Source organism: Anopheles darlingi, chromosome 2 (genome assembly GCF_943734745.1).
Source record: "Anopheles darlingi chromosome 2, idAnoDarlMG_H_01, whole genome shotgun sequence".
Classification (NCBI taxonomy): Eukaryota; Metazoa; Arthropoda; class Insecta; order Diptera; family Culicidae; genus Anopheles; species Anopheles darlingi.
In genome coordinates, this window is record NC_064874.1 from 67,373,762 (window position 1) to 67,399,348 (window position 25,587).

Genomic DNA, 25,587 nt, shown 5'->3' on the forward strand with positions numbered 1-25,587 from the left:
AAAAAAAAACAAATATGTTTTAATACACACATGAGTACTTGGTTCATTTGCCAAAAAGCGAAAAAATAAAATAAAAATGTCATGCGTGTTTTTGTAGCTTGTCCATAATTCAACAGAGTACAAAAACCAATGTACTCCCAACATAGCATTTGCTCAGTGTGAAGTCCACCTGTACTGTGTAATCTTTGGGGAAGCATAATAGGTGCGTGGATTTTACAATAACCAGTCACGCTCAGCTAGCGTTCGAGTATCAGGAACCGAGAACCAAGCGAACTTGTCTCCGGCTTCAAAAGAGACCATCCACAACGTCCCAGCGAAGCTTAATCCGTCCGTGGAGCGTAGAGGTACAATGACTCAGTTGTCCATTTAAAAATAATCGCGGCACCATCCAATGGCTTAAGATTTAAAACCAAATTCACCCAACCCCCTTGTTTGTCCCTGAACGATTGTTCGCGTCGTTCGATACGTTTTGAACAAGTGATCCGAGCAGTCGTTCCCGCTGGTGCGTTCCTGCCAATTTGTAGAATGGTTCTAAGGTCCAGTCGTGTTTGCCATGTTTTCTGTGACTCGGCCACTGGCTGACGGCGTGACTCGAGCTGTGTCCCTCACTCGCGCTGGCGACTCCTTAGCTCCGGTAGCTACAAATGCAGCGACAATGCGTGCGACGATGGATTAGGCGATCGGTAAGCGGTTGTCGGTTGTCCAACGCTCCGTAGTCGGTCTCTTCGTCTGCCGTTCGCTGCTGCTCCCGTAGGAATCGGGACCGTTTGCGTTCGCGTTCCCGACATTCCCGGCCGTACAGCGACACAGACATCGAAACGATGGTCTCTGAGACGATCGCGCGCTGAGAGCTAGCTGGCAGGGTGGTTGGCTGGCTGGTTGGCTGCTGGTTGACCGGCTGATGGTTTGCACACATACTTTCTTGCGGCCGTATGTGTACCGGCTGGCTCTATATAAAACGATGATCAATAAGCAAACGGTATTACAGTTCAATTTCAAACCGTTTTCGAGTCACTGCCAAGGACGCACCAAGGCGACGCTAGTGGTGGCGAGCGAGCGTGGCCCTGTCTGCGCTAGTGGATGAGTCAGGCGTGTAAGGGATTGCGTTTTGGTGGAATCGTTGTGTTCTAGTTTCTAGTGAAACTGCATGGAATATTGTGGATCGCTGTGTAGTCAGCAGTGAGTACGCAAGTACGGAACGCGTTGTTACAATGTCGAAAGGTGTTGTTCTTGTGGCCGCTCTAGTAGCGGTATCATTCGTTGTCGATGCAGAAAAAACTGCGGCTTATTCGAGCCAACAATCATTAGATGATGATTCCGATGTGATTGAAGGTATGAAGCGTTAGTTAGTTAGGGGTTCGTCGTTTACTATCGTTGCGAGCGTAACGAAAGACTTCAACATTTCTCGTGTGACGTATGACACGGAGGGCTACTTCTTTTGTTTCTTTAAGTAGTGTGCAAAGTGAACCATAATTACTAATTTACTTATGCATTTAAAACAATACTTAAACACTTAATGTTGCATTTCATTTTTCAATTCCCCCTGCCGGAAATGTGTACGAAATGGCTGATGGTAAGGGAAAAGTCCTTCCGAGTACTCCGTTGGCTCGCGTCTGTCTTTATCTTAAACTGCATACGACAACGAGCCCGGCCAAGATACTGCGTAGTTGTTTCCGAGTGCTACGGTGTATGGACGAGCGAGCAGGGAGCGTTGAACCTCGCGCCACATTACATGATCGAACGGTGAAGCTTTTGTCCATCCACCATCGATCCTGAACGGGTGGCAAACGAGAACAGAGTGACAACGGCACCCCGAAAAGGGGCTGTGCGGCAACAATGGATACGAAAATGCCGTCGCGTTTGCTTTCGATCGCTCTTTCGATTCGCCACCTTTGCCGATATCTTCGCATCACCCGCGGGTGGTGTCCCATCGGCACGCTCGGAAGGTGTCGGTCTTCGTGTCGTGTATCCGCTGTTAATGAGTTTTGACCTTCCCTGATGCCAGACACCCCCCCAGCCAGCGACAGCATCCAGAAAACAGCTGTCGTGGTTTGGCGATTGCTATGGCCCGTGTCCTGGATTCGCTCGCCTCCGCAACTGGCAGCGCGATGACGCTGTAGAGATCGTTCTGAGTGTCATTACCTTCCGGTTCTGACCTTCGGGAACTGGTTCACTAAACTCTTTAGTGGTACCGTGCAGATGGGAGGAGCGATCGATGGTGGCAGGTTTAGAAACAATTGCGCAAACCGGTAGGTACCGGTTTGACGAGAGCTTACGCAGCGTGTGGCAGGAGAAGGATTTTCCGATCTAAAAGTGCGTAAGTGGATCCAAGCTGCTCGTCACGCTCCGACACACCGGGGTGATTGGCGCCGCTGGGTTAAACACGTCAGCGTAAAACAATTTCCGTTCGACTTCCCCGACAAATGGGGCCAAAAATTAAACGCAAACAAACAAACATGAATGAGAGGATGGGTGTGTAGACGCAGCAACTGGAAGGGGTGATCATGCCCGGAGTCGTGGGGAAAGCAACAAGGAAGGGACGCACGGTACATTGCAGCACCTTGCGAAATGTGTCATCTGGAGGCGTCGCTACGCACGCGCCCGCTACTGCCGAGAAGAATGTGTTTTTCCGCGCTTCGCATGCGTGCGCCGCCGGGACTGGTCAGGGGCCGGCTAGGTGGTTTGTGCTGTTGACGGGGGAAGAGTGTGCTGGCGATTTATTACTTTCCACCGGTTCATAGGCGATTCCGATCAGGTACGCGCACACCGCCACTCCCAATCCTAACGGGAGGCAGCACCAGTACGAGGGACGCGAAGGTGCGTGTGCCGAAGTGACGAACCTGGCCATCGTAGACCTCTGTAGCTGCTGCTTACTACCTACTACCCGATGTTGGATTGATCGAGGTGCGGTGTAATTTCGTTCACATTGGATAATTCGACAGAGCTCGGTGGGTCAAAATTTAGGCATTACCGGATTCTCGATCCGACGGGATCTATTCGCAGATAGACCCGAATGTGAAATAGCAGTGGTAATTTAATGTATACCCAGTAAAAGCCCACAGAGTCTTCAGTATTTGTCGCCAATTTTGAAGAAGCTCCTCGACATGTTGTATCGTTGTATTGTGTTCTCTAGTTGTATAGGGTACTCTAAATCATAACAGGCACCAAAGGTACACGACTACTAGATTGTTTAATTCATCACCCAATCATTATCATTAAATATTGGATAACAAATGTGTTTCGATGATTGAAATTGTCTATTTGTGCGTCTGAACTTGTGTGTTTCAAAAAAGTAGAAGCTCGAAGCGCGCTGTAGATATATTGTTGAAAACAAAGGTTGGATAATCTGAGCTCACTACAAAAGGATGAGGATCCTGTAAACTTGTGCTACTCATTCTTCCGTCGCGCTGTACTTTTATACAGTAGTGCTTGAGTTATGATAATGAGTGGAGATGCAAATTTAAATCTAAACTGATATTTGACATTCTTTTCGTTTACATTTTATGCTCCTCTAATGTAATGTATTGAGTAGATTATATTTTCTAATAACACGGAAAAGTCATAGAAAGAAGCCATAGAATACTATAGAGCTCATTAGAATCGAAAACCGATGTGCAAAAAAACTAAGGTTCTCTCTCAAGCCCTGAATTTATAACTTGTTCAAAGCAGAGCAAGTGAGTCAAAGATGAGCAATCTTTGATTTCTTTGGAATTGTCTAATCAAAAGTGAAGATTGCAAGGTAACGTCGAAAGACACGACCCCATGGAGCTCACGCGCTGTGACCGAGCATCGAATTTGACTTCTCATCCTCGCACCATTTAACCGTAGTGCCCGTACCCACAACCGTGTTGTAGGCAAACGGTTGGGATAGATCATTGATTGGAAGAGCCATGCCGCCACCGATGTAATTAGCTCCCCAGAGTAACCTAACGGTTGATAGCAAACAGCGGGCTCGATAGTGGCCGCGCACGCTCCGTACATACTTTTAATTACAATCTGACCCTAACGGTTAATGAGGGAAGCCGTGTCTTCTCCAGTGTCATGCCGTCAGCGAAGAAGGGTGCTAATGATGAAATGCACCGGCCCGAGTCGAGGTAGAACCACTCGAAATGGTCGTAAAGCTCTCCAGCTCATTCCGCCAATCCCTCCCTTCCAAGCATAGTACTCCCATGCAACCTCATCATTGAGCATGCATGCTGCATGATTTTGAGGGTACTGGCTAGTGCACTGGAATGTTACCAACGTGCTGCAGTGCACTCCGCCGTGTTGCTGGTGCGCTGTTTGTTATTGGATGTTTGTTGCCATTTCTATCGTGTTTCCTTTTCTCACACCTTTTCCACTTGCAGTCTAGGTCAGATCAAACCTGGGGCCCAGAGGTACAGAGGAGAAAGCACCAGAACAAACACGAACTGCAAGCTCTCTAGCATCAGCACAGTTCGTTGTTCGATAATTTGCACCTAAAAAGCGATCGAACAGGACATGACGTTGCTAGAACCGGTACTTCATTTGCTAATCTTTCAAATACACAAACCGACAATTACTGCTGAGACACAACGAACGAGGTCAAAGTTCTCGGAACCAATCGTCGATCTTCCTTGCTTGGTCTCCGTTCTCGAATTTTACTTGGCCCAAAAAAGGCTCCATCTCTGTAGCTGTCACTTCTTCTTGTTGTTGATCCTTCCGTTCCGTTTGGCAAGGCAAAATACAGATTAATAAAAGTTCGGCATCTCCATCCCCCAGGGGCCTTGTTTGGTGAGCTTAAGATCACTTGTTGATTGATATTTCGTGCCACAATCGGTCGCTCTGTGATGGCGGCGGCGGCAGCATCGATCGATCGATCATAGCCTCTCCCGCAGGCCCCCGAAACCTGCTTTGTCCGGTGTCCGTCTTCGGTTTCGGTTGCCTGGCATCATGCGCCTTCACCCTCTTGCCTGCAATGCTCGCGATCTCGATCCACCTTCCGACGAATATGTATGTAAATGTATGCAAATGTCTTTTTGGGGGAAGGTGTGAACGAACCTTTCAAAATGAAAATAACAATCGAAAAACCAATCGTTCAAGAGGAGTGAGCGCGTTCGACCGATCAGGGAGTGAGCGCGAATGAGGGAGAGGAACGCCTTCGACGGCGTCCGCACCACGCTTTGGTCCAATTCCGCATCGATCGGTGGACGCCTGAGTTCATGCGTTTCAACCGACTGTCTCAACTGTTGTCGTTGCAGCTGCCGCCGGTGTTCGAAGCTCTCGCCAGGTCTGGGTATCACCGCGAGCGGCCAACTGGAAGCAGTCGCTCGGTGATGGCAATCCGTGTCTGACGGCCAAAGGCCACCTCGGTTACTGCACATCGTTCCGGAAGTGCTATCCTTACTTCAAGGTACCGGACCTCAACGTCTGGGACTCGTGGGTACTCGGTAACTACGACACCTGTAGCTACTTCAACGATGACGGTCGCCAGGCATTTGGCGTCTGTTGCACCAACCCCCTCACACCGCTCCCGATTGACGGATCGAACGGTATTGGTATTGGGGGCGGTGGAGGAATGCTGGTACCCGGTGGTGAGGCACCAGTAGCCGGTGGTCCGGCCGCGAAACCACCGAACAAGAACAACAACTACCCGAGCTGGCCACCACCAGTCCCGACGCATCCACCGGACCACACGGCTGCCACTCATCCGCCCTCGTTCGGTGGACCAGCGACGACCGTGTCATCCGTGGTCGTTTCCGAACCTACGCAGCGACCTACGACAACGTGGCCTACGCGTCCTCGGCCGCCCCAGGTGCCGAACCAGCCGTCCACAGCACCACCTTCCCCGGTAGGTGTATGGCCACCGCCCGTACCGACGCATCCACCGTTCGATTTCTCGACCCTGCCTACAACGACACCACCGACGGCCTCCTTCCCAGCCGGTGGCATCGCTTCAACCGAAGGCTGCGGAGTGAAAAATGGTAATCCGGTAAGTGCGACGTTTTTTTGTCCTGTTTGTGTCTTTTGCAGCGTTCGATGCCATTTAGCCGTACCGTGAATTCGGTGTGGTGGCCTTTTGGGACCTTGTATCCCATTGGAGCTCCTAACCATGGGGATATTCTGACATTTCGGGAATTCCTGGGTAGCCGGCATCGCATGTGTGCAGTGATTGACGTCAATATTATCCCGCTTAACTGCTGGCAATTATTAATCGTTTTATCTGGCTTTATCTTGGGGAGCGCTTTAATGAGCTAATGCCGGGTGTACGAATCCGGCGTGTTTGCGGATCGTTTTGGGATTGATTAATGAAATGCCCGCCCCGAAGGAGAATGCTGTGTATTCGCGAGAAGAAGCTTTTGCGGCCTTTCGTCTTCCAGTACATAATGATGCAATTTGCTTTGTCGTGGTTTTTCATACATTTTGAGTCAATGGTGCTGGTTTATAAGTAGCGCCGCACGTTCTTGAAAACGTGCACCATGAGGATTATCTGTGTTTAGTGTCGTTCGATAAGAAAACAAAAAAAAAATAACGCCTCATCTGTTGCTTTCGACGGTTGACGTCATAGAGTGACTGCTCAACGGTAGCTAAATGGCTTTGCCGGATTTACTTATAAACATATCGTAAATTGATTCGTCAATTTATCAGGGATACATGGAGATTTTAGATGAACTCAGAAAAAAGCTTAAAGACCATAACTTTTTATAATTCTCTCTTAGTTCTGATTTTAGAAGAATCGCCCCTAACATGCGAATAGGGTGACTTTGGTCTATAACGTTGACCAGTTATGATCAATCCAATGTATGCAGCAGGTCAAATTCGGTTTTTTATGCAATATTTACTTTTGTATCTTACATTTTTTAAGCAAAATACATGTCGTTAATTGTATAGCTTCGGTCAGATCCCCGTTTCCTAATGTAAATCCTAATGTAAACTCATCAACGCTATAAACTATCATATCTTATCACGTGGTTTGTCCTATCATGTAGAGTTGTGGTTGAGAGTTGAGGTGATGAATGGTTGGGAGTAATCTTGCAACGTGATTTAAATCCTGTAAGTGGTAGAAAAGAACGGGAACTTAGAACGGCCTGTTGATCTTGCAGAACATTGGTAGAATCTTCTCAAAGCAGTTGTTCACAAGCGTACCTCTCCTCTGACAGGATACGGAACGTATCGTTGGTGGCCATAATGCAGACCCGAACGAGTGGCCCTGGATAGCGGCGCTCTTCAACAATGGACGCCAGTTCTGTGGAGGTTCGCTTATCGACAACATCCACATCCTGACGGCGGCCCATTGCGTGGCACAGTGAGTTGTGATAATACGTCGAAGCCAAACGCACTTATGCATGGCCATTATCCTTCTTTCAGCATGAGCTCCTTCGACGTGGCACGTCTGACGGTGAAGCTCGGTGATCATAATATCCGATCGAACACGGAAATCCAGCACGTGGAACGGCGTGTCAAGCGTTTAGTTCGTCACCGTGGATTTGATTCACGGACGCTAGTAAGTAAAAGGCTCGATCACCTAGAGAGAACCTTTGATAGCTGTGTGGGCATTGCCACAATCATTCTATTCTCTTCACAGTACAACGATGTGGCCGTCTTGACGATGGATCAACCGGTTCCGTTCACGAAACAGGTACGACCAATCTGCTTACCGGGGGCGGATAACTCGCGAGCCTACAATGGCCAAACGGCCACCGTTATCGGCTGGGGAAGTCTGCGCGAAAGTGAGTATCTTTGGAGGCAGCATAGTCTGCAGCAGTGCATTGAACACACTTTATTTGCTTCTCAACCTACAGATGGACCACAGCCGGCTGTTCTGCAGGAGGTGAACCTACCAATCTGGACTAACGCTGAATGTCGTGTTAAGTATGGACCGGCGGCCCCAGGTGGTATCATTGATACTATGCTCTGTGCTGGCCAGGCGGCCAAGGATTCATGTAGTGTAAGTATGCATTGTGCATTACCCGAGGGACCGGCTTTTGAATGGACTCTCTTCTTTCCCTCCGCACAGGGCGATTCCGGAGGACCGCTTATGGTGAACGATGGTAGGTGGACGCAGGTTGGCGTCGTCTCGTGGGGTATCGGCTGTGGAAAAGGACAGTACCCGGGTGTGTACACCCGCGTGACCGCATTCCTGCCCTGGATAACGAAGAACATTAAGGATGTCTGAGGGTGAGAGAATTGGGCAAGTTGCTGCCCCACTTGTTCGCGCTTGAATTGCCATCAGCCGGTGCATCCGTAGTACATATTTTAAGATATCAACCGATCGCAAATCGCATTCGGCGTTTTGAAATCCTCGATCTTTCTTTTAAAATAAACTTTAATAAACAGCGTGTGAATGGATCGCAGAAGAGATACTAAACGTCTTTGGTTTGGACTTGTGAAATAGTAAACGAGCTGAGTTTATTTTGATTGCAGATATTTTATTTCATTTTCAGTTTTCATATTGCTGAAACACAAAACGTCTGCGCAACACAGCCCAACAACGGTAAAATTCCACCCACATATCCACATTGCTCCCTTTGCGTTCGATGGTCCAATTATTTGATATTACGTCAGCGCGCATTATCGATTACTCTTCGTTTGTCGATGTTCAAATACGCACCGACATGAACTAACACTGCATGACAGAGGGATTATTCAGAACTGTATGAGGCTGTATGCTTTTATTCACTAGATCCCAAGCTGTTGTAACAAGTTCTAGGCTAAAGTGCGATGGCACTGCGCCTTTCCTTCCATTCGCACTCAGTTCGTGTGACCGAATTGCTTTCTCTATCTCTCGAAACAAAAAGGCAGAAACACAATCATAACAAAAGTAAATACTATTAGAAAATATCACGAACATATCTATATTTATCTTTTAATACGTTAGCAATGCAGGAATAATATTATAGTTTACGTTATCTGCTGGCCGGCGGCTACGTACGTGCACGTTGTTAGTTTAAGGTAAAAATCATCTCAACGCCCACAAGCGCCAGTGGGCTTGCGTGGTTTCTCTGCTCTGCCACGTTACAGCACTGGGAACGCATGGTGGATGCAAAGAATTGACCAAATGCGACCGTTAACGTAACAAGTAATCACTTTACCGACAGGGGGGGTCTGTGCTTAGGAGAGCTTTGAGTACGATGGTGGTGAGAACTTTTTGCGCAGGAATTTCAAAATGTACAACGGAAGACAGGAAACGAGCGTGATGACCAGAACTTTCCACAGGAACTCCCAGGACCAGATAAACTCCCAGTCTGCGTTAAATGAATCGTTGAGAGGTATCGTCAGTAAGCGGCTTCATGTGATTTACGCGCATATCGCACTTATCAAATACTTACCGAAATATTCGTGCAAAACGGCTAGTGAGATTATGTAGAGTACTAAGCTAAAAAGCTCCGCCAACACCATCAGCCTGTGGGTTAAGGATGGTGACATGAGATCTATGGAGTACGGAAACATACAAGTGACGAATGCGTTTCAACTTACTTGTGCCACGTACGGATGGTTAGTGCAACCATAATCAACTCGGTTAGAATAAGGGCCGAGAAGCTGATGGCCACGATATGGATGAACTCGTCCTCGAACAAGATCAAAGCCCCATACATGATTACACCGCCTGCCATTGGGAGAGACGAAAAAGAGCGTATGATCAGCATCGGAACGATCGTGCGACCATGTGTGCTTTGTGTCTTACCTTGATAGATGCTTATAAGCACCCACATGAAGAAAGTTTTGTAGCTAAGGCTGCGCCCTTTAGAGAGCTCCTTGTACAGTTCCGGATACGTAATGGCGATGTTGGCGCTAATGTCCTGATCGAGTACGAGCGAAAACACCGGGAACATCGTGTACAGCGTCGCGTAGCCGACCATGAGGAAACCTTGATAGAGGGCAACCGAGGACAAGTAGAAGACAGCAGAAAAGACGGCCTGCATCGTCGAGATGATCAGCCCACGGTGTATGACGAACTGCGACAGTGCGGCGGATCGTTTGTACGATCGTCGCCCATGCACGATTAGTAGCCGTGCGATGTGAGAGAACTGTGGTATGCTGAAATCTCCGGCCAGGGACGCTTGCTTGCCTTCTCGGCCCTCGATACCGATGCCAGCGTCGGCTTGCTGTATCATGCTAACATCGTTGCCACCATCACCGACGGCGCACGTCCGCTTGCCGGAGTACTTCTGGATGAGCGAGACGACCTGGGCCTTCTGGGTGGGACTGCAACGGCAACACACGACCGCTGGGCAGGCCGTGGCCAGTTCCATAAACTCGGGCTGATAGTACTGTAGGCACACTTCCAAGCTTTCACCTGAAACGACCAACGCACAGTCCTGCTTGCGGCGGAACTGGTTAAGCTCGAGATGGGCATCGGTACGCGTTAGAACGCTCTTCAACACGTGGATGCTCTGATTGCGGCCGACCAGATGGGAAGACTTCGCGATACACGTGGCCGTTTCCAGCTTGTCTCCCGTAAGCATCCAAATCTTGATGCCCGCATTGCGAAGCAGCTCGAGCGTTGGTCGCACTCGCTCCTGCAGCCGATCTTCGACTCCTGTCAGACAGAGAAGCTCCATCTCGCGCTCGAGACTTTCGATAACGGCCGCCACCTTGGCCACTCGATCCGTCACGCTCACCTTGGCCGCGTTGTAGCGCATCACGAAGTCATTGTACTGATCTTCGGTTAGCACCTTCTTTGCGACGACCAGCGTCCGCAGACCTTCACGGGCCATATTGCCGCTCTCTTCCGCCAGCCAGTCGTTGTACTGCACGATTCCCGACATCACTACGTCAGCGCCCTTCAGGTAGAACGTGATCTCGCCTCCGTTCAGATCCCGCACGATGATACCCATTCGCTTGTTCTCGCTCGTGAACGGGAACGTTTGCAGGATCTGATATTTCATCAGGCCGCCACCGCCTCCAGTACTGGCACCTCCGACTCCACCTGAACCACTGGCTAGTTGCTGAGGAATAATCGAATTCAATGAACTGACGCTACCCGTACTCGAGGGAGAGTTGAGGTCAATCTTCGAATTCACCGATAAGCTGGTGACGGTCGTGTTGATAGAGGCGTTCTCGTTCAAACTGCGTACCAGGGGCTGTTCCTGCGTGGCATCCCGTATCTGGAGCGTCATTACGTTCAGATCACGCTGCACCAGCGTCAGGCCAACCGATTCCGTCCACTTGACCAATGCGATCTCATCAGGGCTGGATGCTTGATAGGTTTTCTCCGCTTGCTTCTGGGTTGTTTCAGTTGCCACTTCGGAGATAGATCGTGCCGGTGAGTCACGGGGACGGCCACGATCCGCACCGACACCCGCGGTGGAAGAGGAAGAAGAGGAAGTAATCGAACCACCACCACCAGCGCCACCGTTGATCCCATTGGCGCTCTCATAAACCGGGGTAACATTGTGACACAAGGCGAGTGCCTTGACGGACTCCCAGATACGCCATCCGTCTGGTTTGCGTAACCGTGGCTGGTAATCACTGGTCGATCCGTCAGCCGGTGAAACCGAATCAGTTGGTGCCGAGAGAGTACCGTACACCGATTGAATGGCGGTTGAAACCATCGGGAAGGTGTCTCGACCATACGCGGCCGTTCCAACGTGGATCTTCTTAAAGATCATCTCGTTCTGCGTCAGTGTGCCCGTTTTGTCGGTCAACAGGTAGGAAATGCGACCGAGCTCTTCGGGAATCGTCGTGGAACGTACCACTGTACCGGCGATTTCATCATCGTTCTGTATCTGCCACGAATAAAACGCTTTTCCCATGTCGAGGTTCACTCGCAGGCTGATCGGGATGATGTAGGAGAAGAGTAGCACAAACCGAAACATGTACCGATACCAGGGACCATTGAAGCCCTTTAGGCACATCATGGCGAAGGAAAGACCGATCACGGCACAGAAGAGCACCTTCGTCAGTCCGTTGATTTCGAGATCGAGCAAACCGACCTTCGATCGAGGGGCCGAGTTGTTCATCACGCTGCGCGTTTCACTACCCGTATAGATAACAATGCCAACCGCCGTTCCCGAAGCCACTACCGTGTTGGCCCACAGTGTATTCTCAACGTTCAACCCTTCATCCTCCGTTCCACCAAGCTGCAATTGGATAAGAAAAATGCGAATGATGAATGATGGGACCACTCCGGTTCTTCCGGGAAAGATCCTTACCTTGGAGTACGTGCCGATGAACGTATGAATGTCGCGTTGTGGTTTCTCGACGTACAGGGAGGCATTAGCATTCAGCAGTTCACCGTGTGTGGCCAACTTCTGTGTTGCCGGTACGGCTAGCCGTAGCTTCCAGTCCGTTTCACCGTCCAACATGTCGGTACGAACGAATACGGCACCGCTCTTGTCGCTCGTACGCAACAATATCAGATCGGCCGGCACTCGCTCGTCCTTTTCCACCATGATGATGTCACCGACGCGTAGCTTCGAAGAGGAAACCGATTCCGGTGGTTTATCGGCGGCCATGAAGCGTTTGTATTTCTGCGAGTTCACCTCACGGTCCCGCTTGTGTCGGCGCAGATCATCGACGGCTTCGCGACAGATCGTGACGGCCAGCACAAAGCCAAGCGGGCCCCAGTAGGTGTACAGGTAGCCGATGCGGATCTCCGGGATGAACTGGCTGACTGCCATGATCAGGAAGTACAGGTTGAGAAAGAAGCGAAACTGTTCGAACAGCACCAGCGGCAGGAAGGTGAACAGATTGTACTTCTGGTTCCGGATCTCGTTCGGTGGGAACTTTTCCGTCAACGGTCGACCGATGTAGATCGTCCGCGGTTTCAGCTCCTTCGAGGCGCACCATTTTCGCCAGGCCCAGCACCAGCAGCTACAAAAGAAAGGGGCACGGAGAAAGCGTACCCGAGAGAGATAGAGAGACGGAAAATGTTAGTGAATCTGCGCCTCGATGTGGTTCGTTGCGTTTCAAATGTCAAAGGTCATTTGTCGTAACGGGAAAATGGGGAATCATTTGCATTGCGCCGCGCCTAGAGTGGCACTATTATTGGCTGCGATGAGTCATCTCGGCTGACCCGCTTGCAAAGTCTTGGTGTGTCTGCGATAAGCGCGAATCGACGGAGGGGAATACCCCAGATAGAGGTCAAAATTACCTAAACCAGCGAGCTCTCGGACCCTTCTCGATGAGCGGAATCGTTTCTTTGGTGACCGGCGCCGAAGGAAGGTTGCTGTTGAGCGGTGGGGCTTCCTCCATCGCGTCACGGATTACCTGTAGCTCATGAATTTTGGGAAACTTTTTATACTCGTGCGACACCGCGAAAAGAAACGCCCGAGGCCGACGGGCGATCCTCCAGCAAACGCCTGCTGCTCTCAAATCCAACAAAGGCCAACGCAACGGAAGCACCACAGACGGCTCGCAACAAAATCGTCCGGAAACGCAATCAAAGTCGCGGAAAACCAAGGAAAACTCCACGGAGACGATGAGACACTTTGTTTTGCCGTTTTTTCTTCGTCGCAAGTTGGTGTGTGTGTGGGATTTCTTGGAGATTAGATACCCAGTGTGCAATGAGCAGATCCCTCCGCCTGCGACGCAGCGAGAGGAAGGCTGAGGAGGTTGAAAACGAAACCCCCGCTGCCAGCGACAGGATCGAGGAAGGGGCAAATGCGACGCTTACTATGAAACCGCTCGTATGCAGTGGGGGAAAGAGCAAAAGAAACCGCGAGGAGGAGGAGGTTTCATGCGCGAGCTTGTGGGACGCGGCTGCGAAGGGGGAAGGGCGGAATGGGAAGAGAAGAATGGCGAACGAAAACGAACGCGAACTTGATGGTTTCGATTACGAGGGGTGGGAAGGGCGCAAGAGTCGAGGGGCGATTCGAGTGGCAGCGCGCAAGAGAAGGGAACAGAAAAACGAGACGGAGCAACCTCGAACAAAATTCCAAAATTCGGTCCCGATCGCGGCAGCCGAAATTTGTCTAAGTCCCGGGAAGCACGCGTTCCGCTGACGGTGCAGTGCAAGTGCAGCTAAGTGTTAGAAAAGTTAACAAATATAGATACAAAGTGATTGTGATACTCTAGGTGTCGACTGCAATCCGCAAGGTAAGTTAAAACAACATTACGTTGCCCCGTAAATGAACTAATATTTTGATGTTTTCTTTCTCTCCGACATGTGCCCGAGCATTGTGCATCGATGGAAGAAACCGCGCCAACGATCGTTGTACGCGGTGCGGTCTGTAGCGATCATCAGCGCGAACAGGAAAGTTCTTATATGCAGCCCGGAACACGCCGCCACAGCGACGCCACCACGGCAGCGTGTACGACGCCACCACCACGCACCCACACCATCGTAGCGCGTCATCACAACACCAAAACACCGTTGCGGAGTTCGCGACCGCGATTTCGTTGGGGGAGGGGGCCGAATATAAAAAAAAACGGAATGCACTTCGTGCACACGATTTACAAAAATAAACGCCTTCGTGCGAAGGCCGAACGACATCCGAAGTGCGTCATATTTTGGGGGTGGGGTCAATTGGAAAGGAAAGAAAGAGGGCTATAGGAGAGAGCGAGACAACAGGTCACGTTCGAGTTAATTGATTTTGGGTGGCGAGCCCTTGGGCCCCTTCGGTGACGTTTCGGTTGTAGGAACAAACGGTTCCATATACGCTCTTCGGCGCCAATGTATGGGCGACCGAATCGTGACCGAAAAGTCGTACAATCGCGACCGAAAAGTGAAGGGCGATTTTCTATAGTGAGAAGATCTTCTCACTGTTATCTGGGTCCGTTTGACATTTGATGGGCTGGAATTGTTTACAAATTGTGAAAGGTGGGAGGGGTGGGGTGGGGCGTCGCGAATAAAGAACGGTCTCAAGCATGACGACGCCGAAGTGATAAGAATTCTGGAAATTGTCCCGTTTCGTTAGCGTAGAACTTACCAGCAAAGATTCTTCAGAAAGGAGGCCAGCTTGAACGATTCCTGGCGCCGATTGCGAAATGAACGGCCGTTTAGGCGGTTGTTGGGGCGATTAGTGGCCGGTTCGATCAGCAGTTCCGTTTCTGAATCACTGATTTCAAAGTCCCGCAATTCTACGTTCATCCTACGCACGGCGGGCAGCACCACGCCCCGCGGATCATGCAAATTTGCAAAAGTTTCACATTAAACTGCGGAAAAGCCTCTCAATATGCTTGCGCTGGGCTGAATTCACTGCGAGTAGAATCGGAAATCCACCGCATCACGGCATTGCTTGCGAGTACCGTTCAAAGTCACTTCTCGCTATCTCGAATCTGGGTTTTATTACCCCCCAAAAAAGTATTCTCTTATCGCACTACGAACGAACGAAAATTTGGTAAAAAGTGCGTTCCGCAAGGTGTCTTGCATATACCAGATGATTTTTTAGCACTCTTTATAGGATTCGATTTTGACAATCGGGAGGAATATTTACGCTGACATGGCACTCCTCCTGTGGAAAATTACGGATCATACCATCTATGTTCCGCTTTCTAATACTATTGGAGTTATATTAGTAAACAAATCTGGATACTTTGTATAAGACATCGTGTGAATTGCTTAAAATGTGAAAATCGCTTATCTCGGAATCGTATATTCAAGGCACCTTGAGCGAATCGCAGCTGATTCGGAAACCAAAACATAAAAAAAAACATAAAAGGATGCTCCCGAACTAACCCGAATTCCCGTGTCCCGAAAAGGATATCTCATTCCGCCTACCTCCTCGTCGTTTCCACTACTGGAGTGCATCGCCGTAAAGGTCATTACCACCGCACCGTCGGAACCGGGTGCGTGCGACACTCCGAGTTTCACTTGCCCACCGACCGTCGTTAAACACGCATCCGCGACCCGAGCCGGTGAATCCGTTTTAGTCAACGGAAGTGTTCAAACCAGAAAGTGTTCTTCAGGCTACATCATGTTTGACCTGTTCCCATCCAAGAAATCGGCACCGGTGGCGACGGTAGCCCCGATGCAGGGCTACAAGATTACCGATGTGGAACGGAGCCGGAAGTTCGGTGTGGCTGCCAATTCGTTTCGCATGCTCCGGGAAAAGGCGTCGGAAAAATTCAAGGTAATCCTCTTGGTGGGAGTGTGCTTGGTGGCGATTCGTTTGTGCTTTTGTTTCAGATCCGGCGCTGGGCTGCGCGAACGAAGAATTCACGTTGCGCTGGAATGACATTGACCTGTTTGGCAGCGTGGCGTCCAGATTTGGCGCTGCCGTATTTGGTTCGCAGTTGCAGTTGCATTGACCAGCCACCGAAAAGGTCACAGCTTTTTATAGCCCGCCGGATGTTGACCTCGGATGCTGGAAAATATACATAGATACATAGATAGATGTGGATGTTCAGACACAGGATCAATTCCATTGATCTAATAATAGTATAGATGTCCTTGACAAGTTTTCTGGAGTTATGACGATTCATATTACCGAATAATGGGATTAACAAGTGTAGCTGAGATAGTTATAACATTTCCTCGTTTACAGATAGCCGATTGTCGGGTGTATCTCGCCCAGGACGGCACAGAAGTCACCGACGAGGAGTACTTCCAAACGCTACCACCTCAGACGTTGCTTGTTATTGCGGACAAGGATGCAATCATACAGACAGGTAAGCAAGCTAGCTAACTAAATCGGCCGAAAGCTCTAACGTTTCGCTGTATAACAGACTTTGAGCTCATGTACGGTGCAATCAAGGCTACGCACTCGGATCTGCTGAACGCCGGAGAGCTGGCGAAACAGTTCGTGAGCAACAATCAGCCGGAAATCTCGAAGATCTTGATTGACGCTCAACGTGGACGAGATGATCTGATACGCCGCAGTTCGCGGAACGAACACGAACAGTGGTTCGAAGGTATGACTATTGGTTAACTCGTTTCGAGGAGATAAAAACATGGGCCATCATTATCATTTTTATAGGTATCGATGATCGTGCGGTTAAGACGAAGGAAGAGGTGATGAAACGACGTGGCCAGGACCGGGTTCGAGGATATTTTTACAAAGCAAAAGACGAACTCACAAAATGTGCAATGTACCGGGCGAATCCGGTTGCTCGTGAACTGATCGACGAAATGATCGAGCTCTTCCGACAGCTGCTGGCGGGATTTGATTACTTTAGCTGCATGTTTGATCGTACCTGCCAACGGCGCATGACTGTGCCAGAAGAAACCATCGGGGACGCTAAAGATGATGTGGCGGATGAGACGGATGCGAAGCGAATTCCGCCGAAACGATTAAAGCTGCTGGTTCAGCGTTCCCTAGGGAGTAGTTGCCGGATCGACCAGTACAATGCGGCACTGTGTAGCGTTCGCGGTGACTTTCGATGCATGGGATTGTGGGACGATGTGCGATGTCGGTACGACAGCCACCGTATCAATCCGTATGCGAACCGGGAAGCCCTGATACTGTTTCAGGTATGGAATCTTGATCACCAGATCGAGATTAGTCGCACCGTGCTGCCCTCGATACTGACAAATATAGGGCGCATGGTGTCTGCTGAGGGTGAAGTGGCAATCTGTAAGCGTCACAAGCGTAAGGGAAAGCAACTGTCTGTGATAACGTACTTCTTGGAACTATTCACACTTCACAATCTGAAGCTAGTACACATCGTTTGTCATGACAAAGGTGCGCACGATCTGGTATCGCGTGGTACCATCATCTGCGATCGCTGCGAAGAGTATCAGTACATCAAGCAATTCCAGCGTAAGCTGCAATCGTCGTGCAAAGATGATTTACCATAGGGAATGGTGTTTAGCCATCCCGATGATCTCATAAGCGTATAGCGTGTAGGTGAGACTAAGCCATTGCTTTAGCAAAACTATTCCAACAATAAATGGCACATCTAATGTGCTTTCAATGTGTTCGCCGTTCGAAGAGGTGGTTCTCTCCAATCCTGACATCCGGAAAGAAAAGTTCAAATGGTTACTCGTCAATATTTTATTTTATTAAATACTTGTACAAGAAAACAATTTTCGCGTCATCGAACGATCGATAGTATATATTAAACGCGAGTTACATGGCTAGATGGTTGATGATTAATGAGATTTCAGTCAAAATTAACACTAGACGCAAGAATGGCAACCATCATTAGAATATAAACTCTAGATCTTGAATATCTACAAGCGGGAAGTCGTCCGCCGGAAGTGCCAATGGTTTGAGTTGTGATGGTGCATCTAGCAGATTCAATTTGCAGTGCTGGTCGAAGTAATCCCAAGGTTCGTCCAGTTCGGGAAGATCCAGCAGGTCCGACCGTGTCGGTTTCGGAAGGGGCTGCTTCTCGAGTTCCGCGGAAGGCGTCACGAGATCACAGTTGATCATCTGCTCTAACAGATCATCCCGCAAGCGACAATCGGCGGCACCCCACTGGTACTCGGCATCCAGTGGCGTAAAAATGTTGAACTTTGGGGCGCCTTTTCCAGCGGTCGGTTTCTTCGTCGATGGGGTAATACTTTGCAGGATCTCTTTTGTCGGGGCTTTGAGCGATTTTTCCGTGGAACGCCGGGCGTTGCGGTCTTTAAATACGTTTATGCGTTCCGCTGCCTGTTTTTGGGTGCTGTTGGTCACATCTTGCAGAGCGAATTTCGCAGGCGTCCGGGAAACTTTAAGCGATTTCGTTGGAAGCGTGGGTTGCGATTCTGTCGGCGGGGAAAAAGTTAGGGTTAGGGTGAAAAAGCCGTTGGAGATCTTAATTACTTACTCTTGCTTTTATTTGTGTTGAGATGAGGATTTGTGTTAACCAGACCGAGTGATCGCAGCGATGCCATTTTCGGGAGGAGCAAGTTTTTCAGACCTTTCGATAGAAAATGATCAGAGATTAACGGAACAAAATGGTGAATCAAAGCCGAGACTGGGGGAAGAACGAAAACGCGATGGAGGAACAAAACTCTTCGCGTTCTTCAGTACACGACTATTTTTCCACCGTAATGCATACTTTTCCAACGAAGACGGCGTCGGGAGTTGTAAACGACTTTAATTAGCTCTGAAATCGCACGAAAATGTTCCCAAAATTCACGAAAATTGTTCAAATAAGTTAAAAATCTGCCGCTTTTTTTCGCGGAAAAAACAGTTTTCCAGGGTTGTAGCCTAGAATTTTTATTCGAACAGAAATTCGATTGTTCGAAATTTTCGAACAGCTGTCAAGGGGTTTATACTGTACGGGTTTGGGGGTCAAGAGAAATTTGAAACGGCCGTTTTTCATCGAAACTGGCGCCAATAAATCAGCAAAACGAAAAATCAAGTTGGACAGAAGGATGCAGATGAAATAAAGATAGCGCAGAAGAGAAGCTGTTCTCAGGAGCAAATCCAAATTGATCGAAGCCACGCAAGACGCTAGTAGTAGATATGGCAAGCTTCATGAACTGGGAGGTAAGTCAGGAATTCATATTTGGCGATCATTTCGCGCCTAGGTATTGACAAGATGGAGGTCCCAAAGAGAAACATCTATCAGAAAACCACAGCCTCAGGCCAAGGGCTGGAAAGCCAAATGTTCTTTTTGATGTAGCCATGCGACCAGCGGAAGATGGATTTTTATTAATCGTTATCCCTCGGGACACTCGTCCCTCGCTGGTTTGGTCAGAAAGGAACACACAGAAGCTAAAAAATATCTCTTTTATTCCTCACGGCTTGGATCATTCCTCACGGTGATATTTTGGATGAAATATACGTTGCCCTAGCTAAAATGTACTCACTCGGTAATTGCTGAGGCTCGGGTAATTGATTTTGTAACAACACTCACTCAACCTTACCTTGTTGCAAAAATATGATGGATTAACATATTGATCAACTTTTCTATTCCCCGTGCGATCCTCTAGCTTTAACGTCAAGTCATGGAACCGATCCGTATATTCCAGCCATCCAAATTGTCACCCAACAATCGGTGTCGGGCAGATTAGCCTCGTCGCAATTCCGCCACTGAAAGTACGGCTGAATGTGACTTATTATGCAAATTCTTTCGTTCCCGTTTCTTGCATTCGTAAACATCGAATTTTCAACTCAGAAAACTCCGACCGGTGGCAGCGACCATCATCTTGGCAGGATCGAAAGCGAACGCGACGGTCCGCAGTACCCCGATTGATTGCATCGGTCCCTCGCCCATTGCCTTCGAAAGACTTTCAGGCGATGGAAGTGGTGACTGTGGTTGGTTCGCCTGAAGGCAGGAAGGTGTCGCGCGGAAATCTTCTGATTGTATTATGCTGAGGTGCGCTGCCGTGGGAAGTTTTCTGCTTGATGTGCAATAACTTTTCCCAACCTTTCTGCTTCGGTGAATGGAGCAATTGGCCTTGACAGCGAGTTGGCGGCATACCTGGTGAATGGTTTATAAAAGCGCACATTATTCACTGGCTGCCTCTCATCTTGCCTGAGTCCAGTTTTCCATTTTTGGTCGATATCACAAAACGTGGACAAAAGTTACGTTTTAGTTATATACGCACATTGTGCTTCATTTCATTCTGTTTCATTTCATATGATATTAACTGGATTGTGATTTGAGTCAAAATTATGCTGGAGTGTGATTAATCATGCAGCTTCTCTGCTCATCATCACCACATTTCTTTATTTAATACGAGCTGAATGCCTCAAGGACGTATGCCAAACGATCGTTCGATGGATTCTTCTCTCCGCTGATGAGCGCGTGCGATTCGGTGTCAATTTATCTGTTTTCCTCCACGTGTACCATTTATTTAATTCATTCCACAGCATGCAGTTAGAATTTTGATGAAATCAGCGTTATCCCTTCCGTACGGAGGCTACCGAGACTCCTTCGCGTGGTTGGTCTAGATTTTTTTTCTGTATTTACACGACTCAATGAGAGCATTGTTTATGATGGTGATGATGATTGCGCCTGGTGCCGGGTCTGCAGTTTTGGTAGCGCTGAGAGGGTGTCTTTGCACAGCAACAGCCCAGGGAGATATCCTTCAGCGAAAGCTCGCCTGCTGTACCGGGACCGCGCTTTTGTCGCTACGTTGTGATGGGTCGGCTGTCCATCGTTATGGTAATACCGTGTGCTTATTCATATTCATGCCAAATGTTTGCCAGCTTGGTCTGGAGCCACGCCGGCAGCGGGGACATAGGGACACATTCCCTTTGCGAATGGATGCGAACGGGGGGGTGTCCGGGAAGAGGGATGAAGCAATATTTGCAGCGGCTGAATCATATGCCAAGATAAATGGCCCTACCACTGGAAGGAAAGCGGCATAATGGCGGTGAGCTGAAGTGGTGTAACGAGTCCTGGTGGTAACAGCCGCCACGTTATTTGATCGCGAAGATCCTGCCGGCACTTGGTGCCGCACCATAAGCCACGGCGGCCACGCTATGTCATGATCCTAGCTCGTTTATCGTCATTACTACCGCACCAAAGTGAGTGCCGCGTCGCTGCTCCTCCGGCAACGGTGGAGAGCATAAATCGTTGCGTTTCAGTGGCTAAAATTACCATCAAGCGACGAGTGAACGCTTCAAAACGTGTTTTGTTTTTGTGTTTTCGGGCAGGGTCAGCGTACCAATTCCCATGAGTATGGGCAGAGAATAAGTCATTAGTCCACCGTAGTTGTCCCACATACTGGAAACGGAACACACTCGTTGCACTGCTACCGAATGTCGCATTTGGCATGTCCATGTGGGTGCATGGTGCACCGACGGTACTAAAGATAAGATAAACAGTATTCGCAATCCATCATAGCCATTAACCTCTGTCAACTGTTTACTTGAACTTGCGGAATGCCGTGACGTCCCTAGAGCCTGTTGGATGGTACGAGCTTGAGAAACCAAATCAAATAGCAAACTCCCTGTAGAAGTATCTGGCAGAGCAGTGGGCTGTTGCACTAGGAATTGTACACTGTCTGTTGCAGATCTGCTATCAGTGCACAAAACACACACACACACACAACATGATGGAACAGACATTTACCTACATTGTTTGCCATCTACCTACACAGGGATTGAGATTTCTTGAAGTTTTCGTTTTGCATAACGCGTTGAAGTTAGTCCTTGATAAGGTTGGAGAAGTGAAGTTCGAACATCGAAATAGGACTCGTTCTCCATCATACATCGTTAGTAGCTAGCAGCTGTAACTCCAGTTTTGCTGAAGTATCTAATAAGCGAAGATAGATGTTTCGAAATAAGATCTAATGTTGTGTGAAAAACGTAACTCTATGGAACTCTTTTAAATGCTTTGAACGACGCTGCTAAGAGCAGAACAAGTATGTGCATAAGTGTCACCATCTTTTTTCATAAAAGGCCAAGAATTTGTGGAATTGCAGAGCAGCTGCAGAGTTTCCCTAAGGTAGCTAAACGTGCGTATTTATGACAAGACTGATCATGCCTCTCGACCATGCGCCTCCATCCGGTTCGATATTCGAACTTTTTGCACTTATACTTACTACTGGGTACAATTAAACAAACTAACAAACAAACAGGTAGAATAGTGGCAAAATTGGTAGCATAAATGATATAAAACAGCTAATAACATTGAACGAAGACGACTTTGAAACTTCACTTCAAATTGTTGTATGAGAAGCAATTGAAGTAAAAAAGCGAAATTTCAAATATTTATTCAGCACACCACGTAAAGGAAGACTTTCCTTATTGATGCAACAAGCAATAAAATTATTAATCTAAATTTCTCTCACCAACGCGCTCATTTTATCAATTTCTTTCCAGCTACCTGAGTTACTGTTGATCTGTTCCTCTTGGTAAATCCAACAATGGTTCACTCCACACGGATAGGATCGGTTGAACCAAACACACTTGCTGCAGATGACGATTTGCTGGTATGACTGGATGGTACGGTTAATCTTGTCCGCATAAATCATCCTCTCACACCTCTCTTCCCATTCTTGTTTGGTTCCACGGTTTGGCGGATGATGAAGTGCTACCCGCGGAGGTGGCCTTTTGGTCCCTGTCCAAGCGAGGATTTAATTCGATTTACTCCTCCCGCCCACTCGCACTCGTTATTTGGGATTTTCCAATCGATTGTCCCAGCTGCAAGGGACAGGGGAGGGGGGGGGGGGGGGTTGGTATCCCATCAATCCGTCGGTGCAGGCTGGTCGCGATGATGATGACGACGGCGTGTGATGATGCACACGCTGCAACACGCTGTGTAAATGGGCGCTGTTCAATAATCTGTCGTATTTACACACTTTACGTGCCATTTTCGTAGTTGTTTTTCATGCTGCGCCACACGCAACCGTTTATCTGCGAGTGGCTTTTCGTTGGGGCTTTTTCCCATGATTTATACATTTTATGAATGATGATTTTTTATGAACCGCACCGTTCGTGTGTTGCTGTTTGTAGTCGAGGCTCCCGTTCGCCCACACCAATCCGCCGATGCGCCGGTTGACTTGTAGTCTTTATTTTAATCGTGTCAGTCAAATGGAGGTGGGGGGGGGGGGGGGGGGAAGCGGTCGGTTTTGTTGTGTTTTTATTTTACTCGCGTTTTGGTCTTGCCTCATATGACCACTCTTTAATACCGGTGCAGGGACCAACGCGTCATCGGGTGGTAGTGGTGGTGCTGGTGGTGATGTTGCAACATGGTTCTTTTTTTGCTCAATCGATTTGGTGCAGGATTTTTGCCGGCATTAACACGCTGCACGCCCCGGGCGACCTTTAGCCATCATGCCACCCGCCGATGGAGGCGCCAGGCATGCCGGGGGGGGGTTGTGACGGTTGAGCCGCGGTTCGGTGAGCAATTTTTCACGCTGCATGCAACGAATTATGAGTGTGTATCTGCGTGTCGTTTTTTTTTCTTCATCGTTTCGTTTTGTTATGTTTGGTTTCGCTCTGCTGCTGGCTGCTACCATTTTGCTTGAGGAATTAATAAATTAACACAAATTTAATCCAAAACACTCGTTCCATAAATAATCGCTCGAACACAAAGTGTTTTGTGGCAAATCGGTGCGCGCTCATGGCGACCCACCGAATCCGATCGATGTGCGTGCACATGCATACCAATTTACCAATGCAGCGCCGAGCGTTGGCCAAGGATAAAGCAAATAATGATAATAAACGGGGAATATGCCAAACAATCGAAGCGAGTTGCGATGCGCGATATGCTGCACATTAATGAGCGAGCATGATGACTTTTCCTCACTGTTCGGAAAGGAGCAGTAGCCTTGAGCATGATAGCTCCCAGCATGATTGGGCAGCACTGGTCGAGAAACAATCGTTTTTTTTGCGCACGCACGTTAGTTTGTTTTTGTTGCCAAAGTAATGTTAAGGATCTGCCTTTAAGGCACGCGATATTTATGCTTCATCGTTCGTGAACAATGGAAAAGGTGGTGCACTCGGTTGTTGCAACTGTGCTGCATTGTTTAAATGTAGCGTATGGCGCATGCACTTGAAGTTATGAAGGTGAAATTATGGTTTTTGATTGTACATTCTATTGTGTGGCAACATAGCACGGTCTAAGTATGTGTTGTGCCACCACTACCAGTAGTCTTTTGTGTATCAATTAACCTGAAAAAGACTGAAATAAATTCTTAGCAGTGATAACTCAAATTTTCATTATTGTTTACTCGTAACAGTTTACTGTAAAAGCAATAATTTTTAACAACAGCAAATTAAGTGAGTAGCATCATATCCATAATTTGTTCTATCTTCGACGGTAACTGAAGTTCTTCCCTTCCTGTTTTGTGCCGCGGTCACCAATTCATCAATCAATTGATTAAAAAAGTAGAAGGCTATAATGACAGGCCAGTTTGCAAAAAGCTTCATTAAATGTGCTGTTCGTTATATTCGTTATATCACAGTTACTGTTTTCATTAAAATCATATCTTGAGGTGCTACATTGTCACATCTTTCTCCAGGATGATCAACTAACTATAAACAAAGCTTTGTTGAAGGTGAATAATCGTTTCGCTTCCTCTAGAGTCTAGTGTCAGTTCAGTTGTATGCAAATTAAAACATATCAATTTGTGTATGGTAAATAGGGTCATTATGCTGATCAATTCAATCCCGATCTGCAATCCGAACACGTTCCCTAAGGCAACATGTACTCCAGGACCAACCATCTAGTTGTTGGATTGGATTGCCAGTAAGGATGCTAATCGTATTCAACAATCTGATCAATGGTTACCCCCTAATGGATTCGATACTTCTGACTGCAACGATGCCGCTAACAACCAATTGACACGTTATGCATTATATTTAAAAAAAATCATTTGTGCGCATTTTGGTGCTCTAAAAGAAATCTTTGCAGCCTTAATTGTACAAAAGAAACGCTTCTCTTTGTACAAAAGGATTAATGCGGAAACTTAATTGGAATCCGGAAAGATCAAGGCTGAAAGGAACGCTGTTTCTCGACACGATCGACACTGATTCGTTGTGACGGAACCGGAGAGAAACTATCTCGTCTCTTACAGTAACGCGGCCCCTGGCCTGATGGACGATAATTTATCCTTCGCCCACTAGGGAGCCCACGGGAGCTAGCTTCCGGGTGTTCTCGTGTTGCTCTCCGTAAGCCCACCGTAATCGAATTCCCTTAATCGCTATCAAATTATCTATCCATACCATCCGCACGGGCACGCTGGACGCTGTTGCGCGGACGTTCGGTTGGGGAAAGGCTGCGACCGATGGGCTTCTCGGAGGGTTCGCCATTGCAACGACCGATCGACCGACCTACCGACGGCTAGCGTTCGGACGGCCTAGTACCGTCTTCCCCAAGCGATCCTACCACTGCAGTGTCATTTCAATTTCG

General features: G+C 48.3%; 4 protein-coding genes across 5 annotated transcripts; 2 read left to right on the forward strand and 2 right to left on the reverse strand.

Moving 5' to 3' along the window:
- The first annotated feature begins 1,016 nt into the window (after nt 1–1,016).
- LOC125951079 (transmembrane protease serine 9) lies at nt 1,017–8,257 on the forward strand. The gene is made up of 7 exons (XM_049679610.1): nt 1,017–1,332; nt 5,220–5,950; nt 7,119–7,264; nt 7,327–7,462; nt 7,544–7,688; nt 7,761–7,906; nt 7,976–8,257. The coding sequence occupies exons 1-7, from the start codon at nt 1,212–1,214 to the stop codon at nt 8,132–8,134; spliced, it is 1,584 nt and encodes a 527-aa protein (XP_049535567.1). The 5' UTR covers nt 1,017–1,211; the 3' UTR covers nt 8,135–8,257.
- A 527-nt stretch (nt 8,258–8,784) lies between these two features.
- Nucleotides 8,785–15,228, reverse strand: LOC125952009 (probable phospholipid-transporting ATPase IIB). 2 transcript variants are annotated; one of them, XM_049681206.1, is made up of 6 exons: nt 14,832–15,228; nt 12,114–12,774; nt 9,644–12,041; nt 9,436–9,565; nt 9,288–9,361; nt 8,785–9,203 (listed from the first exon to the last, which is right to left on the reverse strand). In XM_049681206.1, the coding sequence occupies exons 1-6, from the start codon at nt 14,990–14,992 to the stop codon at nt 9,070–9,072; spliced, it is 3,558 nt and encodes a 1,185-aa protein (XP_049537163.1). In that variant the 5' UTR covers nt 14,993–15,228; the 3' UTR covers nt 8,785–9,069. The 2 variants fall into 2 exon arrangements, with proteins under 2 accessions (XP_049537163.1, XP_049537164.1); XM_049681207.1 differs by lacking the exon at nt 14,832–15,228 and adding an exon at nt 13,055–13,408.
- A 328-nt stretch (nt 15,229–15,556) lies between these two features.
- LOC125951427 (DNA fragmentation factor subunit beta) lies at nt 15,557–17,763 on the forward strand. The gene is made up of 4 exons (XM_049680264.1): nt 15,557–15,974; nt 16,389–16,512; nt 16,570–16,755; nt 16,821–17,763. The coding sequence occupies exons 1-4, from the start codon at nt 15,819–15,821 to the stop codon at nt 17,639–17,641; spliced, it is 1,287 nt and encodes a 428-aa protein (XP_049536221.1). The 5' UTR covers nt 15,557–15,818; the 3' UTR covers nt 17,642–17,763.
- Nucleotides 17,764–17,833: 70 nt separating this feature from the next.
- LOC125951785 (uncharacterized) lies at nt 17,834–18,932 on the reverse strand. The gene is made up of 3 exons (XM_049680822.1): nt 18,832–18,932; nt 18,598–18,690; nt 17,834–18,535 (listed from the first exon to the last, which is right to left on the reverse strand). Exons 2-3 carry the CDS (start codon nt 18,662–18,664, stop codon nt 17,988–17,990), a joined length of 615 nt encoding a protein of 204 aa, XP_049536779.1. The 5' UTR covers nt 18,665–18,690; nt 18,832–18,932; the 3' UTR covers nt 17,834–17,987.
- Between the last annotated feature and the right edge of the window lie 6,655 nt (nt 18,933–25,587).

Bases quoted from the DNA above. Each gene is read 5' to 3' on its own strand.
- LOC125952009 (XM_049681206.1), bottom strand. From the start codon at position 14,992: ATGAACGTAGAATTGCGGGACTTTGAAATCAGTGATTCAGAAACGGAA. The intron at 12,775-14,831 runs GTAAGTTCTACG...TTTCTTTTGTAG, and splicing joins TTTCTGAAGAATCTTTGCTG to CTGCTGGTGCTGGGCCTGGC. The intron at 12,042-12,113 runs GTAAGGATCTTT...ATCCAATTGCAG, and splicing joins TCATCGGCACGTACTCCAAG to CTTGGTGGAACGGAGGATGA.
- LOC125951785 (XM_049680822.1), bottom strand. From the start codon at position 18,664: ATGGCATCGCTGCGATCACTCGGTCTGGTTAACACAAATCCTCATCTC. The intron at 18,536-18,597 runs GTAAGTAATTAA...CCCCGCCGACAG, and splicing joins CAACACAAATAAAAGCAAGA to AATCGCAACCCACGCTTCCA.
- LOC125951427 (XM_049680264.1), top strand. From the start codon at position 15,819: ATGTTTGACCTGTTCCCATCCAAGAAATCGGCACCGGTGGCGACGGTA. The intron at 15,975-16,388 runs GTAATCCTCTTG...CCTCGTTTACAG, and splicing joins AGGCGTCGGAAAAATTCAAG to ATAGCCGATTGTCGGGTGTA. The intron at 16,513-16,569 runs GTAAGCAAGCTA...GCTGTATAACAG, and splicing joins GGATGCAATCATACAGACAG to ACTTTGAGCTCATGTACGGT.
- LOC125951079 (XM_049679610.1), top strand. From the start codon at position 1,212: ATGTCGAAAGGTGTTGTTCTTGTGGCCGCTCTAGTAGCGGTATCATTC. The intron at 7,265-7,326 runs GTGAGTTGTGAT...TCCTTCTTTCAG, and splicing joins GCGGCCCATTGCGTGGCACA to CATGAGCTCCTTCGACGTGG. The intron at 7,689-7,760 runs GTGAGTATCTTT...CTCAACCTACAG, and splicing joins CTGGGGAAGTCTGCGCGAAA to ATGGACCACAGCCGGCTGTT.